At 36.7% G+C, this 14,856-nt stretch overlaps 1 protein-coding gene across 2 annotated transcripts in view; it reads left to right on the plus strand.

The window, feature by feature from the left end:
* The window catches only part of Mdga2 (MAM domain containing glycosylphosphatidylinositol anchor 2), an 883,696-nt gene that overhangs the window by 722,981 nt on the left and 145,859 nt on the right, over positions 1-14,856 (plus strand). For both annotated transcript variants that reach the window (XM_004638774.2, XM_004638776.2), the window contains exon 9: positions 13,997-14,266. In XM_004638774.2, the coding sequence (XP_004638831.1) occupies positions 13,997-14,266 (270 nt within the window). The remainder of the gene's footprint in view (positions 1-13,996; positions 14,267-14,856) is intronic.

A 14,856-nucleotide genomic window follows, 5' to 3' on the forward strand; every position in this document is an offset into this window, starting at 1 on the left:
CCCCTGTCTGTAATTCTTGATCAGACATGAAAAAAGATACGATATCCCATTGCTTAAGTTGAAAACTCAATTTTTCTACTGTTATTCAGATTATTTTAAAATTCATAGTATCTTCATTGTCAGTACAGATGTTTGGAGCAGCAGTGAGTGAGGTACATAATAAGCATACACCCAAGAAAACTAATATTTCTCCAACACAATCAGTAACTATGATTGCAGTATGAACACCTGACCTGGTCCCTTTATACATTTATTTTATCTTCTCCCAGAATGCTGAGTAGAAGTGTTCCTATTTATCATACAAGTATACAAAATATGGTAAAAACACTCAGTACACTTCCGAATACAGAACCACTGCCTCCTGATCACACAGCCGTAACTTGACTGTTCCACAAATTGTGGTAACATGTACCTACAAGCATTAATAATCTGTGTCAGGTTTTAACTGGTGAATTGATGGATGAATTAATATCGCTTAGAAATGTGAAACAGAAAACTGACTAAAGGTGCCCAGTGGAAATGACTGTCTTTATCTGAATATATTGAAATTGACCAAGCAATTACAGCTGTGTGATCAGGAGGCAGTGGTTCTCTATTCGGAAGTGTTCTGAGTGTTTTTACCATATTTTGTATACTTGTATGATAAATAGGAACACTTCTACTGAGCATTCTGGGAGAAGATAAAATAAACGTATAAAGGGACCAGGTCAGGTGTTCATATTACAATCATAGTTTCCCATAAGCCCTTTACCTGAATACTATCCCAAGCATAGTCCACAGTTGTTTGTGGAAGATCATTTTTTGATGTTCAAAACAGCTTGAGAACACTATGGGAAATAAAGTTATTGATAAAAATTAATCATTTTATTTTATTTATTTATTGTTATTTTTTGGCAGAACTGGAGTTTGAACTCAGACCCTTGCGCTTGCCAAGGAAGCACCTATTCTACTGAGACATCTGCCTGGCCCTGTCATTAAGCATTTTTAAAAATAACTTAAAATAGAACTTGGATTAGGACTAGGAGAGTTAATATTTCTTTTTTTTTTCAAAATTTTATTGATAAACAGATAGCAATGAGACAGTTTCTAATCAAATCGGAAGTACAGTTTCAACAAATAACACACTGCATATATTCTTCTTAGTGGTTAATTGCTGTACAACATGCAGACTTGAGATCCTATTTACAAACACCATTAGAACAAATCATTCTATTCATTAAGAGAATGTAACTATATATCTATCCTAACCACTTTGAATACACAGATACAAAATTCACATTCATCTGTATACCCCATTTTTTCTAAGTTCCGTTATTGAATATTATAGGTGTGTAAACTCAGCAAAATATTCTAAAAGAGTCCAGTAGCCCATAATAGCATTGGGTCTTCTGTTTAACTGGCAATGTCAGAAATTATTGACCTGAGTCCCCCGCAGCTCAATATAACAATGAAAGTTAATATTTCTTTAGTGAATGCAGTTCCTAATTTGTTCTCCTACAACAGGTGAAGACTTAGAAATATATGTCATATATACATTTGAATTAACAGGAAAGGGCTGGAGATATATCTCAGCAGCACAAGGATGTGAAGAATATATCTCAGGGCTGGGGACAGATCTCAGCAGCCTATCAAATGTGAGGTCGTGAGTTCAATTCCTGGTACAAAAAGAAAGACAGAGGGGGAGTTCGGGAGGGAGGGAGAGAGAAAGAAAGAGAAAGACAATAAGAAAGGAAGGAAGAAGGGGAAGGAAGGAAAGAAAACAATGAAAATTAAGCACAAGGCATAGTTTTCCGAATCTGACAGCACAAGAAGCAAGATGGAGGCTGCCTGGAGATTGAAAGCAGAATTCTAATAAGAGCTATGCAGTGGAATTGTGTAGCATGCGTTGATAACTTTGTTAGAGTATCATATCTATATTTGTTATGAAAACACTGGTATCAGCACATTATCAAAACTAAGGGATAAATCTGGGAATACACTGAAATCCATACCCCCAGTGGAAGAGAAACCTCCAACAGCATGTTGGGACGGTTCGCCTTGGATAGGAATCTCTTAATGGCGTTTTCTGGAAGCACACTGAAGCTATGTCCGTAGTATCAAATTTTTGCTGACAAAGCAAAGCAAATAGAAGATTTCCTTAATTTCAAGCACATATAAGCTATAAAATAATACTATGATGCTAATCACAGAAAACTTAGTCCAAAATTAAAAATTATATGCCCACAATGGAAAATTGCATTATCAAAAACATATTAATAACATATTATTAAAGAACGATTTAGTTTCGAAGTTCAACACAATGCAGGATTTATATCAAAGACAATTATTCTGCTTGTTTCACTGGTGATATTACTTTAATGTAATTAAAATATTTATACATACATTTAAATTTATGCTGTTTTACATTTTGAAAATATTTAGCAATTAATTTTAAAGGAACTATTTTTAGCTCCACCAGTATATTAGAACTGTTGTAAGCCAATAAACATTTCACAAATTTGTACACCATTTAAGTACCTTAAATTCCTCTTTTACAAGGTTTGGAAGATAAATTGCAAGAGTTGTTCTAGTTGTCTTTCCACAGTACTACTTAGGTCAAGTAATATCATGTTTTATAGTGCTTATGCCAACAACTTTTTAAGGAAGAAAATTACAAAATTTTTAATGCAAAACTTGTTTCTCATATAGTTGAAATACTCTCTCAGGAAGGGACATATTATCTACTAGTGCCCCAATACTTTGAATTAATGATTGGATACATGAATCAGGTGCTATGTTCTTATCACGTAGTCTCAACTTCTGAAACTCTATGCTGCACTACAGGTGATATCCTGTTCTCCATCGCTATTCCCAGCATGCGTTTTGGTTTGCCAGTCGATCCACTTCTAAGATTTCACTGTGCAGACCCCTTCGCCTCTGTGTTCAGCCCCAGCCTACTAGCTAACTGCTGTACAGACATGGTGAGTGGAAGTGGAGACTCAGCAAGCAAATGGTGTCTGGTTTTGAGTCATGGCCAGTCTCCCCCATGTACGACCCTTTGCCAGGGTCTCCCCCACCACTTTCTATGTGCTCCAGAAGATGTTTGTCAGAGCCATGCCCTGAAAGCCGAGGGCTCCTTCCCACTAGTGTTCTCCTGTGTAAGATAACTGGGACTCCGCAGTTTTCATTTTCACTGATGCCACTTGAAATTTCTTAAATTCTGTTATACTGTTTCAGTACTCATGCATTTACACTCCATCTTCCTAGCTAGAGCATCAACCCTGCAGAGAGCAATCTTGTATTATTCACTACAGTACCAGAGCACTTACTTAAATAGACTATTAGTAAAATGCATAAATCAGAGAAGAGGTACACACATTTTTACAAGCTGGCCATATGGAAGACTAACCCAACTATATTTATATTCACAGCCAGTGCATCTATATATAGAAAGTCTAAGAAAGGGCATGTATTTGCAAACTCAGATTTTAAAATAAATAGTTACTAAAAACACAGTTATTGGAGATATAAATATTATTTTGCCACTCTGAGTCATTCTTCCGGAAAGATTTAACATTTTTTTTAAATAAGGAATCTGGAATATATTTTCAGCGTTTGCAAAAGCAGCAGTTCTGACTTGGCAGAGGCGATGACACCAACTTTGCTTTCACCAACAACCATCTTGCAGGAGATGAAATTCAGCATTACTGTGACTCGATAGAGAATAATTTATGGGATATTAAAAAGTGTTTTGCTCCTTTGGTCACTACCTCAATATGAAACGAAGTAAAAAGCATGTTGTTGGACTGGCCAAATAGCTCAGTGGATTAAAGTGCCTGTAAGCAGGTGCAGGGACCAGAAGTTCGATCCCTGGGCCTGCCATGCGGGCCCCGCCCCCAGGATATGCTGAGAGGGCAATAGAGACTGGGCGTGGTGGTGCGTACCTGTGATCCCAGCTCTTGGGAGGCTGTAAACAGGCAGATCACTATGAGTCTGATCTAGTAGTGAGACCCTGAACACCCTGTAGACCCTTCCGTAAAATTCAGAAAAAAAAAGCATGTTGTCTTTTTAGGATAATTTTTTATTGTTTCCTTGTCAGACCTAGTTATTAATGTCATCAAGATAACACATTGTTGCCCAAATCGCTAGCTCTAACGTCCCTTTCTACACAGATCCAAGCAGTGCACTTGCTGCTTCAATACCAGCCTGTCTGCTACATGTTTTCCTTAAATTATAATTGAGAAACCGTACGTAGTCTCACTAGAGTGTTGCATTAGTTTAGACACTTCCTGCATAGGAGTGCTCACTAAAAATCCTTGTCATCTGTGTGTGCATCTTTGTGACCGCAGGCTGCAGGATCAATTCACACAACACTATGATCATTATATTGATAACGTGATTGTGCTACAAGTAGACTTACAAACATTGCATTTTATTGTTTTGCTCTGTTTTGTTTGTTGTTTTGCTGAAAATTTTATGCATAAATGACAAATACTTGAAGAATGTCTTTTATGCTCAGAAACCCAAAACAAAGTGAAACATTCTTTAAAGAAAGTCATAATCTATGAGCAAAAATTGAAAAATGCGTATGCTCTACTCTCCTATTTAGGGGAACAAAATACACATTATAGCTTCTTATTGCTAAAACTGAGGCAATAAATCAGGTTTTTTTTCGGGGGGCATATGTGATTTTTGTAAAATCCATAGTTTTAGTAAATGGCTTTATCTATAAAAACTTCCATATCTAATATGTTTACTAGCATATCAATGATCTGTATAAATCATCTGATTTGTAAAACTATAAACATATATCACTTGTACCTGTAGTCACTTATATTCTTAAATAAATTGCCATATCATTAGACCTATGAGTATAAAGCTTGGATAGTTATTTTTTTTTTGTTTGCTGTAAAATGCTGCATTTTAGTTATAGTTTTGTTTGGGTAACATTTTTTTAATGGGCTGTTACTGTATATCTTCTGCTTTTTCAATGTAGAAATATGGTCAGAAATATATTGTGCAATTTAGACTTTTTTTACTATGAACTTAGAAAATTAACTGTACCTTTGCTTTTGGCTTTTCCTTCCTTCCTTCCTTCCTTCCTTCCTTCCTTCCTTCCTTCCTTCCTTCCTTCCTTCTTTCCTTTCTTCTTTCTTTCTTTGGTACAGGGTCTTGCTTGGTAGCTCAGACTTAGGGATCCCCCTGTCTTAGCACCTCCATCCCTGGGATTACATGCACCACTGTGCCTGGCCTTGGTGTCCGGCTTGGTGCTGGACTGGAACAGCATGCAGTACCAGAGATCAAATCCAGGTCCTTGCACTTGCCAGACTTAGACCACTGAGCTATCTCCCTGGCCAAGCTTTTGTCTTTTAAAATTAAAGTTTGTCTATCCTTTGAAAAAAAAAAACTTTAAAATTTTAACTCTTCATTTCAAAACATTTATTACAGTTTTAGCACTTTACCTGGTGCTCCAAAGACAAAAGCCAGGACTTAAAGACAGATTAATAAAAGCAGACAAAAAGGGGAGAAAGGACTTTTACAGAAGGGATTTGAAAGTTGCCTTTCTGAAACATAAACATTTTTTCTGTGTTGGGATGTGTTTGCTTTCCCAGCACTTTCAGTATTGAGGGAGGGAGACTAGGGATTCAGCAGACTCTGTTACATACAAAGTTCAAAGCCAGCCTAGACTACATCTCAAGACCTTGTCTGAAAAAAAATTAAAAGTTCTTGATTTAATTGTTTCTCCTAAAGTATCACATAATATAGGAAACATATGGGCTTGTTTATGCCAGTATTCTATATCTTATCTAACATTTTATTTGCTGGATTGGAACTATTTTATTTTTGGTGTCTCCCTCAATGTCTCTTCATTCATATTGTGAACTGCATAGTCTTTGGAGAAGTTTTCACAAGAAATGAAGTTGTTGCCTCTTAAACATAAAAATAAGTACAAAATACGAACTCTTTCAACTTCTCAAGAATGGTTTCTGTGGTCACTGTTACGTCACTCCATGTCCTGGATGTTCATGAGTCTTCTGACATGCTGAGTCAGCTTCTGCCGTGTAAAGGAGAAACTAGACCTTTTCCCCAGCTGTGCATTCTTACAAGCGATTCAAGGTGATATTTTAGGGGAATACACTTTTATTTTCAATTTGATTTAGTTGTGAAATGGAATTTTACAGCCTATGTGAGTTTCTAAACAAAGGTTGCCATGACAACATAGTCTATGGGTCAAATTTAAAATTTACTGTACTATTTAACCTGCTCTGTTTCATTTTCTCCACATTATAAATCATAGAAGAGCCCAAGTGGTGGATATTATAATTTTATTTCCTGACAAAGATATTCTGCTTCACTGAAATTGTCAGTTCACTCAGAAAGGGCAATATTAATTGAAATAATTTTGTTTACAAAGCTTCTGAACTATTCCCTGGGGTGAAGAGTACAAAGGATAGAATAGATTGAGGCTTTGAAGGTTTAGTTTCTTCCAATTCTGCTTCTTTAATAAGAATTTCATGGCAAATACTGTTAGACTTTGTTTCTGCTGGTCAGTTTTCCAGCTCTTCATTTGGTTTTAGTGTTGACACTATGTAACTTGTTGAGTTATACGGACACACAATTAAACTCTAGGAGAATGCGTGGGAAATTGGACAGTATTTTTGGACTAATTTCATCTGTAAAGATAAGCATTTAACTGATCTTTTCAATCTTGTGGATTGCTCACTCAGTAAGGCATACAACTGATTTTTTTTTCTTGACCACACATAAATCCCTTGCTCAACAACTTTGACCTTTTACCCTTGCCTCAGCTGGAGGCCCTAACTGATTCTCCACACTTCCACAGTGTAACTCCAAACTCATCTTTGTTCACATAACTTGCACTTTTCTTTGATCTACCTTAGCTACTAGTTTTAACTTGGTTCATTGTACTTGAAGTTAGTATATTTATTTCGTTTTATTTTATTTTGGTACCAGAATTGAACTCCAGACCTCACGTTTCCCAGGCAGATGCTGTGCTGCTGAGCTATATCTGCTGAGCTATATAATTTTAATAGCTTATTTTCAGTTCATGTATTATGAATTCCTATACATTCTTTTATTCCAAAGCAAGCTGAGGCTTATCATTAAGGGTTTAAACTCTTGAACAATTAAACACTTACTGATTATAAGATCCAAGCAGGCTAGTGCTTAGAGGAACATGGAACATGATAGGATAAATTGTGTGGCATGAAGTCAGTGTCTTGTGCAAGTTTTACTCAAAAAAATAATTAGCTGACAATGAACTGTAATGTTGGTTTACATTTTTCTGCCATCCTCTTGTCTCTTATAGTTATGGAGCAGTCCTCTTTTAAAAATTTAATTTAATTTAATTTAATTTTTCAAAAGAATAAAAAATAATAAAAATAATTAAAAACATTACAGAATTTAAAAACAAAAACAAGACAATAGGAATTCAATGATTTGTTACAATGTGTGTTGGTATCTTAAAAGTAGTTGTGCAGGGTACCAGATATAAGCATGTAAAATTGGTAAAAAAAATTTAAGCAGTAACTGTTCCTTTCAATAAATAAATAGAAATTACTATCACAATTATCTTAGCTATTTTGTATATGCATACATGTATTTTGAATCAGTGCTGGGCCTTATGCCATCCCAAGATAGTATGGCTCTGGTTATTGAGTTTAAGAATACTTGTTAGAAAATTTTATTTCACATATAGAAATATATAAGGAGAAATAGATATACAGATAGTCTGTTTTCTTATTTAATTAATAAAAGGTGGACTTGGTTCATTGATGAGTTCCGTTAGGTCTGTGTAATTCAATTTTCCTACAAAATGGCAAAGAACTAAGGCATAAATTAAATCACCCTAGAAGATGAATAGCTATTATATTATTTTTTCTAAAAACAAATTTTTTTCATCGAAAAAATTTCTAAATATAATGAAAAGTATTTTTTCGTATAACTATGTTGCTAGGTATTTCATATCATTCATCTCAGATAGTATTGAACATCAGAGTATGTCAACTTGATCATTACCACTTTAGATATATACAGTTATGTAAATAACTTGGCTTTAGCCAGACCTACTATCAAAATGCAATCGTGTGCTTTCTTAGCCATTATTTATTAAAACACAAGTAATCTTTCACTGGATACATTATTTTAGACTAATGAGATATTTTAAATGAATATAATTTAATTTTTTAATTTAATTTATTTATTTATTTATTTGTTTTGGCAGAACCATGGATTGAACTCAGGTGCTTGAGCTTGCTAGGCAAACACTTATTCTACTGAGCCATCTCCCCTGCCCCCTCTGTAATTTAATTTTAATATAAACATAATTTTAATATTATATAATTTCTAAATATAACTTAATTTATGTTTAACTAGTTTTTGTTTTGTTTTTAATATACTTTAAAATTCGCTCTTTTCTAATTTTTAGTTTTAGTAGTACAGGTTTGCAGCACATAGTGACTTCATTCAATCTGGGAGGTGTACCTGTATCTGACCTATCTCAATTCTTTTTGCACCTCCTTTCCTGCTCATCTCCATCTCTTGGTACTCTTCCCATCTGAGAAATCTCAATCTCCATGTTTGCTATTATCTTCTTTTACTTTGCTCTTGCAGTTATTTATACTCAGAGCTACTCACATAAGAGAAGCCACGTGACATTTAAGCTTGTATCTAATTCACTTCACTGGACGTGGCCTCAAGGCACATCCATTTTCCACTGATGAATTAAGGTTGAGTGTCTTTGTGGTGCTGTGTGAAGGCCACATTTTCCTTATCCATTCATCTATTGATGGACACATAGGCCACTTCTAAGTATTAGCTATTAGGAATTACACTGCTACAAAATGGATACACATGTATAAATGTAATACTTCTTAACTCTTTGGAGAAGATACTTAGAAGGGGAATAACTGGGTCAGATGGAATTTCTAGGTTTAGTTTTTAGGGGAACCGCCATACTGTTTTGCCAGTGGTCCCACTGGTTTACCTTCTCAAAAACAATGGAGAAGGGCTCAGTAGCAAGCAGGGCAGAAGCAAGGAAGTGTTTCAAACAAGAAAGTGTTCCTTGCAAGGTGATGGCCCACTGTGGCTCTGTGTTGGTGCGTCTGATCCCTGCCCCCAGAGGCACTGGCATTGTCTCAGCCCCTGTGCCCAAGAAGCTGCTGCTGATGGCTGGTATTAATGATTGCAACAACTCTGCTAGGGGCTGCACTGCTACTTTGGGCAACTTTGCTAAAGCCACCTTTGATGCCATCTCCAAGACCTACAGCTATCTGACCCCTGACTTCTAGAAAGAGATTGGCTCACCAAGTCTCCCTATCAGGAATTCACCGCCCATCTTCTGATAACCCACAGCAAAGTCTCTGCCCAGAGGACTCAAGCTCCTCCAGTAGCAACAACATAATGGGTTTTTACACAAGAAAAATGTAATGAATTAAGTCTAGAAAAAAATAGAAAATATGAGACATTTTCTCCTTAAAGACCATAAACCAAAAATAATGACAACATGTGACTAAACGAAGTGAGAAAATGTCATGACTGAACTTGGAGGCACACTGGCCTGTAGGACGCTACTGTAGGAAATCTGGTGTAGTCTATCTGATAGATAATGGTAGAGGTACTAGAGGTGGATGGAATGGATAGCAGTAAATATAACTTTTAAGGTAGTAATAACCATCATTTTTACCCAGAGAGCTCTTGAACAAACAATTGCCATTACTTTTCCCTGTTGTTTATCCAGATATTCCTATGCTCCAAACCTATTACTCAGATTATACGTACTCCACAGAAAATACTTTCATTACTATAATTTTTTGCATCCAACTTGTCAAAAGTAGATACTTTTGTGCTTAACTGCTTTCTATCTAGTATCTGATAGTTTCAATCCTGTTCTCTGAAACAATGACTCCTTTAACTTTTATAACACGCCTCCCGCATATCTATATCTACTTTTATATTTGTCGTCCTTTAGGGACTTTCATTGTGCTCCAACCCTGAAAGTGATTATATTCAGGAGGAAATCCAACTTTTGCACTTCTGTCTCACTCTGAGATGTCTCAACAACTCTCTAACACTCAATCAGCCTTTTCTTATCCATTTTAGTCATATATTTTCACTCTGTTATCAGAGACATGTGTTTTTTTAATATGTATAAGGATATTCTATGAAAATTTTTAATGAAAATACTGGGAAGTAGTTTTGTAAATATTATTAAATGTATTAAATATTTTAGCAATATCTTGCCTAATTGTGACAAAGGCAATAAGATAGGGTTCCTTTGCCCTGTGTTCATTTACTGACATGAGCAAATTTGAAATTCAGTTTTATGACATCTGGGGGAAAGGTGAGGAAGTGTTTTTTTAAAAATTTTTTATGTATTTGGTACAGGGTCTTTCTATGTAGCTCAGACTCATGGTGGACCTCCTGTGTCAGCTTCCCTGGCCCTGGGATTACAGGCGTGAGCCACCGGGCTCAGTTTCAGGGATGGCAAACTGGGGTCCATTGCATTTGATACGGGGAATGGAACCTAAGTCCTTGTGCTTGCCAGGCTGATGCTTATGCTGCCAAGCTATCTCCCCAGGCCCAGTGCCGAAATCATGGTGAAGAACACTAAACAGAGCCTGTTTCCATGGAGATGATCAAAATGGTAGAACCTCCCTCCAAAGTTGGAACTCAAAGGTTTTATCTATAGAATAAATCTGAAGCAAACCAGGCAGGTCTGTAAATTGTCACTCTTGAAACTTTCCATTGAAGTTACCAGGGTGATGGAGACACAGAAATACATACTCGAAAGTTTGGAAAGCTCACCATTATGTGGATTTGGGGCTCAAATTCTTTCTTTCTTTCTTTCTTTCTTTCTTTCTTTCTTTCTTTCTTTCTTTCTTTCTTTCTTTCTTTCTTTCTGTGTGTATTTGGTACAGGGTCTCACTACACAGCCTGGACTCATAGTGCTCCTCCTGTTTTCAGCCTCCCCAGTGCTGGGTTTACAGGTGTGCGCCACTCAGTGTTCCCAGGGGTGAGACTGGCATGGCATGTGGTGCCAGCGATCAAACTCTGGCTCCTGTGCTTGCCTAAGCAAGCACTTAGTCTGTTGAGCTATCTCAGTGGCCCTGATGCAAATTCATTTTCTTTGGTAGTTCACATAAGGCTTAAGGCATGACTTTAATACAATGCTGATAGTTGACTATGCGCACAAATTTCTGGGAAAAATACAAAATTTTCATGTTCAAAGTACTCCCAAATATCTTTGAATGATCACAGACAGTGCAGGTGAAAATTAACCAAGAACACAGAGAAACAATGTCAGGAAATACTGGCGAGAAACACCCTTAAACCTTTGCTTGGCATTGCCACTCAGTGCAAAAATATTTTGTTTGAAGACATAAAAAGGCAAACTTGACAGCATTTTCAGGCAATTCAGCAGTATACAAATGTGATCTAGCAAATCTGAAAGTACTCACACTTAAAATGTATAAATTAAATCTACAATATTAGAAGTAATAGCACAGTTAATGAGTTTAGCGGATTAGAGCTGTAGAAAGCATAACATTAAAAAATCACTTCAGAAAATTTATTAATAATGTAGCACAGATAAGCAGACAAAAAGGAAATCTGGTAGGAGTGTTAAAGACATGGAAAATAACAAAAACAATCCGCACAAGAGAGTTTTAAGAATGTAATAGGAGTGTTGTTTGAAGGGCTAATGTTGAAGGTTTCCCAAATGTCTCTAGATGACAGGTAGAAAATTTAAATCAACAGATTAAAGAAATCCCAACAAATCCCAACCCTGAAAAGCAAAAGGAACTCTTGATAGCCACAGCCAGGACACAGATCTGATCTACTGACCCATGCAACAGGTGTCAACAAATCTGAATGACGGAAAAGTGTTTTCAGACCACTACTCAACTAAATAAAAAATCAAATGCAAAGAGATAGTCAAACATGAACCACGTGTTTAGAAAGGAAGACACACTTTGCTGTTAGTTGCCCTTGCTCAAATATGCACAGAAACAGCATGACCCCCGTACCCCACACTGCCTGTTCCTTTCCTCCTGTCCTCTTGGTGGATATGGTGCCCATCTCATTGCCTACAGTATCACTTGTTTTACACATATCCCACCTTAGTTCACGCTTTCACCCCTCCTGTCATTTTCTCTGCACTATGTGGCTCATGTTCCCTGATTTGCTACAATATTTTTCATAGATAACAATGACCGCAATAATAACATTTTAATCATGTAAATCATGCACTAATTTTTTGAAATTTTCCCAATACCAAAGTTGAAACTCAGACTCTGTAACACCGTGTGCAGTGACCGCTGCATGGACCTTACCTTTCTACCTCATTTCCTCTCAGTGTCTCTTGGGGCTCTGTGCACCAGTGGCTCTGATGGCTTGTGTTCCTCTGAACACGCCCTCCTCTCCGGCTCCTGTTTGCCTTTCCTGTCGTGTGTCACCCGACCATCTCCTGTGTACCCCGGAAGGCACAGTTGAGCTCACAGGTCTGGCCAAGGCTTGCCTGCTTCAGTCCTCGGGGCTGCTTTCACTGCTTCGTTATTTACAACCTGCAGTTGTTTTTCACTTTCTGAAAATGAGTTTTCTAAACCTCTGCCTTTTGTGCTAAACGATGAAGGCCACCATGACAAAGATTTATTAGTTTAGAAAATTTTTTTTTTTAGTTTAACACATTTTTAAGAATTCTTAACACTTTAAGAAAAAGGCCCTCAGAATCAAAATTGAGTGATGCAGGGCTGAAATTGGAGTTAGAAAATATTTGCAAAAACAAAAAGGATCAGTGAACAGACTGACATTAAGAAAAGCCAATATCATATTTAAAAGTAGATAAAATGAAATGCAAGAGAGACCAATATCATATTATTTTAAGAAAATAAAATAACACATAAAGAATAAAAACAAGACATTTATAGAGTGGTAATTCTGAAAACTTTTAGCATCATGAAGTAAAATCCAGAGTCTAGCTGAAGAATTTTTAAACTGTTCAGCTCACAATAATATATATTCAATGGTGAAAGTAACTGCAACCTCAAGTGGTTTTATAGATTTCTCATAATATGATAAATGAGTCACATGATTAAATCTGATGAAACCCTGTAGACCCTGTACTAAATACATGTTAAAAAACAGATGAAATAATCTAAATTTATTATGTCCATGCAAGTAGTAATAAACTGATTGCATTTTGTGTACTTTATTGCATTTTATGTAACTTAAGTGGGTGTACCCAAAGTATTGGAAGTCTTCTTTTCAAAACCAAAGGTTAGGTACCTAACCTAGGTTAGGAAGCAAGTTTTAATTGCATTTAAAAAAAAATCTACAGTTTTGCTACATGAATGAGGCACTGTAGAGTGCTGGAACCTCTTCTACCTATCTCATATTTTGCTAAATTTGTATAAAGCTTTTATGTGAATATCATGATTTGCAGGCAATTAATTTAGAACATACACTTATGTAAATGTTTATATAATAATATATAATAAAGTACATTTATATGATAGCATTTTATTAATTAAAGAGTACTCAGACACCCATGGACTGAGCCCTACAGGGATTATTTAGAATTTACCGACTTGAACCAACAGCAGTCTCTATTTCAAATCTCATAGGAGGTTGAAGCCCAGGGTTTATTTTGCATTTCACATCCAGAGTTTTATGTAGGGACTGGGACTGACATTACAAACAATCATGACAATTTCATTTGAATAGCAGCTGGAAGAACAAAGGTTCAACTCTGCTTTTTAACCTGCAAATATTTTCAGAAAGCAGTTGTAAAAGAGTGAGGCCCATTCACCACCCACATTCAGAAAACCTAATTTCCCAGATGAAATTCCTGGGCCTAAGTCCCTTCTACACCCACGTTTTATACTGCTTCTCAATGGCTTGTGTTCTTAAAAAATAGCTTTTTATAATAAGAACAGCCAATAAGATTGGCTTACTATAAGCCTCAGCGCTCATGTATTTTAATACATCTTTTCTACAGATCCGCCTGCTGTGGAACCGGCATTCTTGGAAATCCGTCAAGGGCAGGACCGGAGCGTCACTATGAGCTGCAGGGTCCTGAGAGCCTACCCGATAAGGGTGCTGACGTATGAGTGGCGCTTGGGCAATAAGTTACTACGGACCGGTCAGTTTGACTCTCAGGAGTACACGGAGTACCCCGTGAAGAGCCTTTCCAATGAGAACTACGGAGTTTACAATTGCAGCATCATGAATGAAGCTGGAGCTGGAAGATGCAGCTTTCTGGTCACAGGTAGGATTCTGAAGTATTTTATTTCATATATATTTTATATTTTTAGACCAAAGAATCTTAGGCTTATGTCAATGTAAGAGAGAAATCCTTCTATCAATCCATGGAATACAAAGTGAGCAGCTCGACAGATTCAGTTAGGCTCTCCATTAGTGTATTTTCAAGACCAGTTTATCTTAGTAGTGAAAATAGCACCTGTGTCTGCAGAATAACACAGGAGTTCATTTGCATTCGTATGAAATGAGGGATGAGGTCGGTTATTTTAAGTATGTGAATAATAAAGTCACAGATGCCTGGTCTGGTGGTGAGAGTGAGCGCGTGGGTGGGTGAGCGATCGAGAAAGACAGACAGACAGAGAGAGAGACAGACAGAGAGGGGGAGAGAGAGAGAGAGAGAGAGAAAGATAGCAAGAGAGAGAGAGAGAGAGAGAGAGAGAGAGAGAGAGAGAGAGAGAGAGAGAGAATGGGGGATGGGGATATGGTGTTCCTAACAGCAGAGGGAATACCTTTCTTTCTTTCTTTCTTTCTTTCTTTCTTTCTTTCTTTCTTTCTTTCTTTCTTTCTTTCTTTCTTCCTTCCTTCCTTCCTTCCTTC

Source organism: Octodon degus, unplaced genomic scaffold (genome assembly GCF_000260255.1).
Source record: "Octodon degus isolate 3935 unplaced genomic scaffold, OctDeg1.0 scaffold00102, whole genome shotgun sequence".
Lineage (NCBI taxonomy): Eukaryota > Metazoa > Chordata > Mammalia > Rodentia > Octodontidae > Octodon > Octodon degus.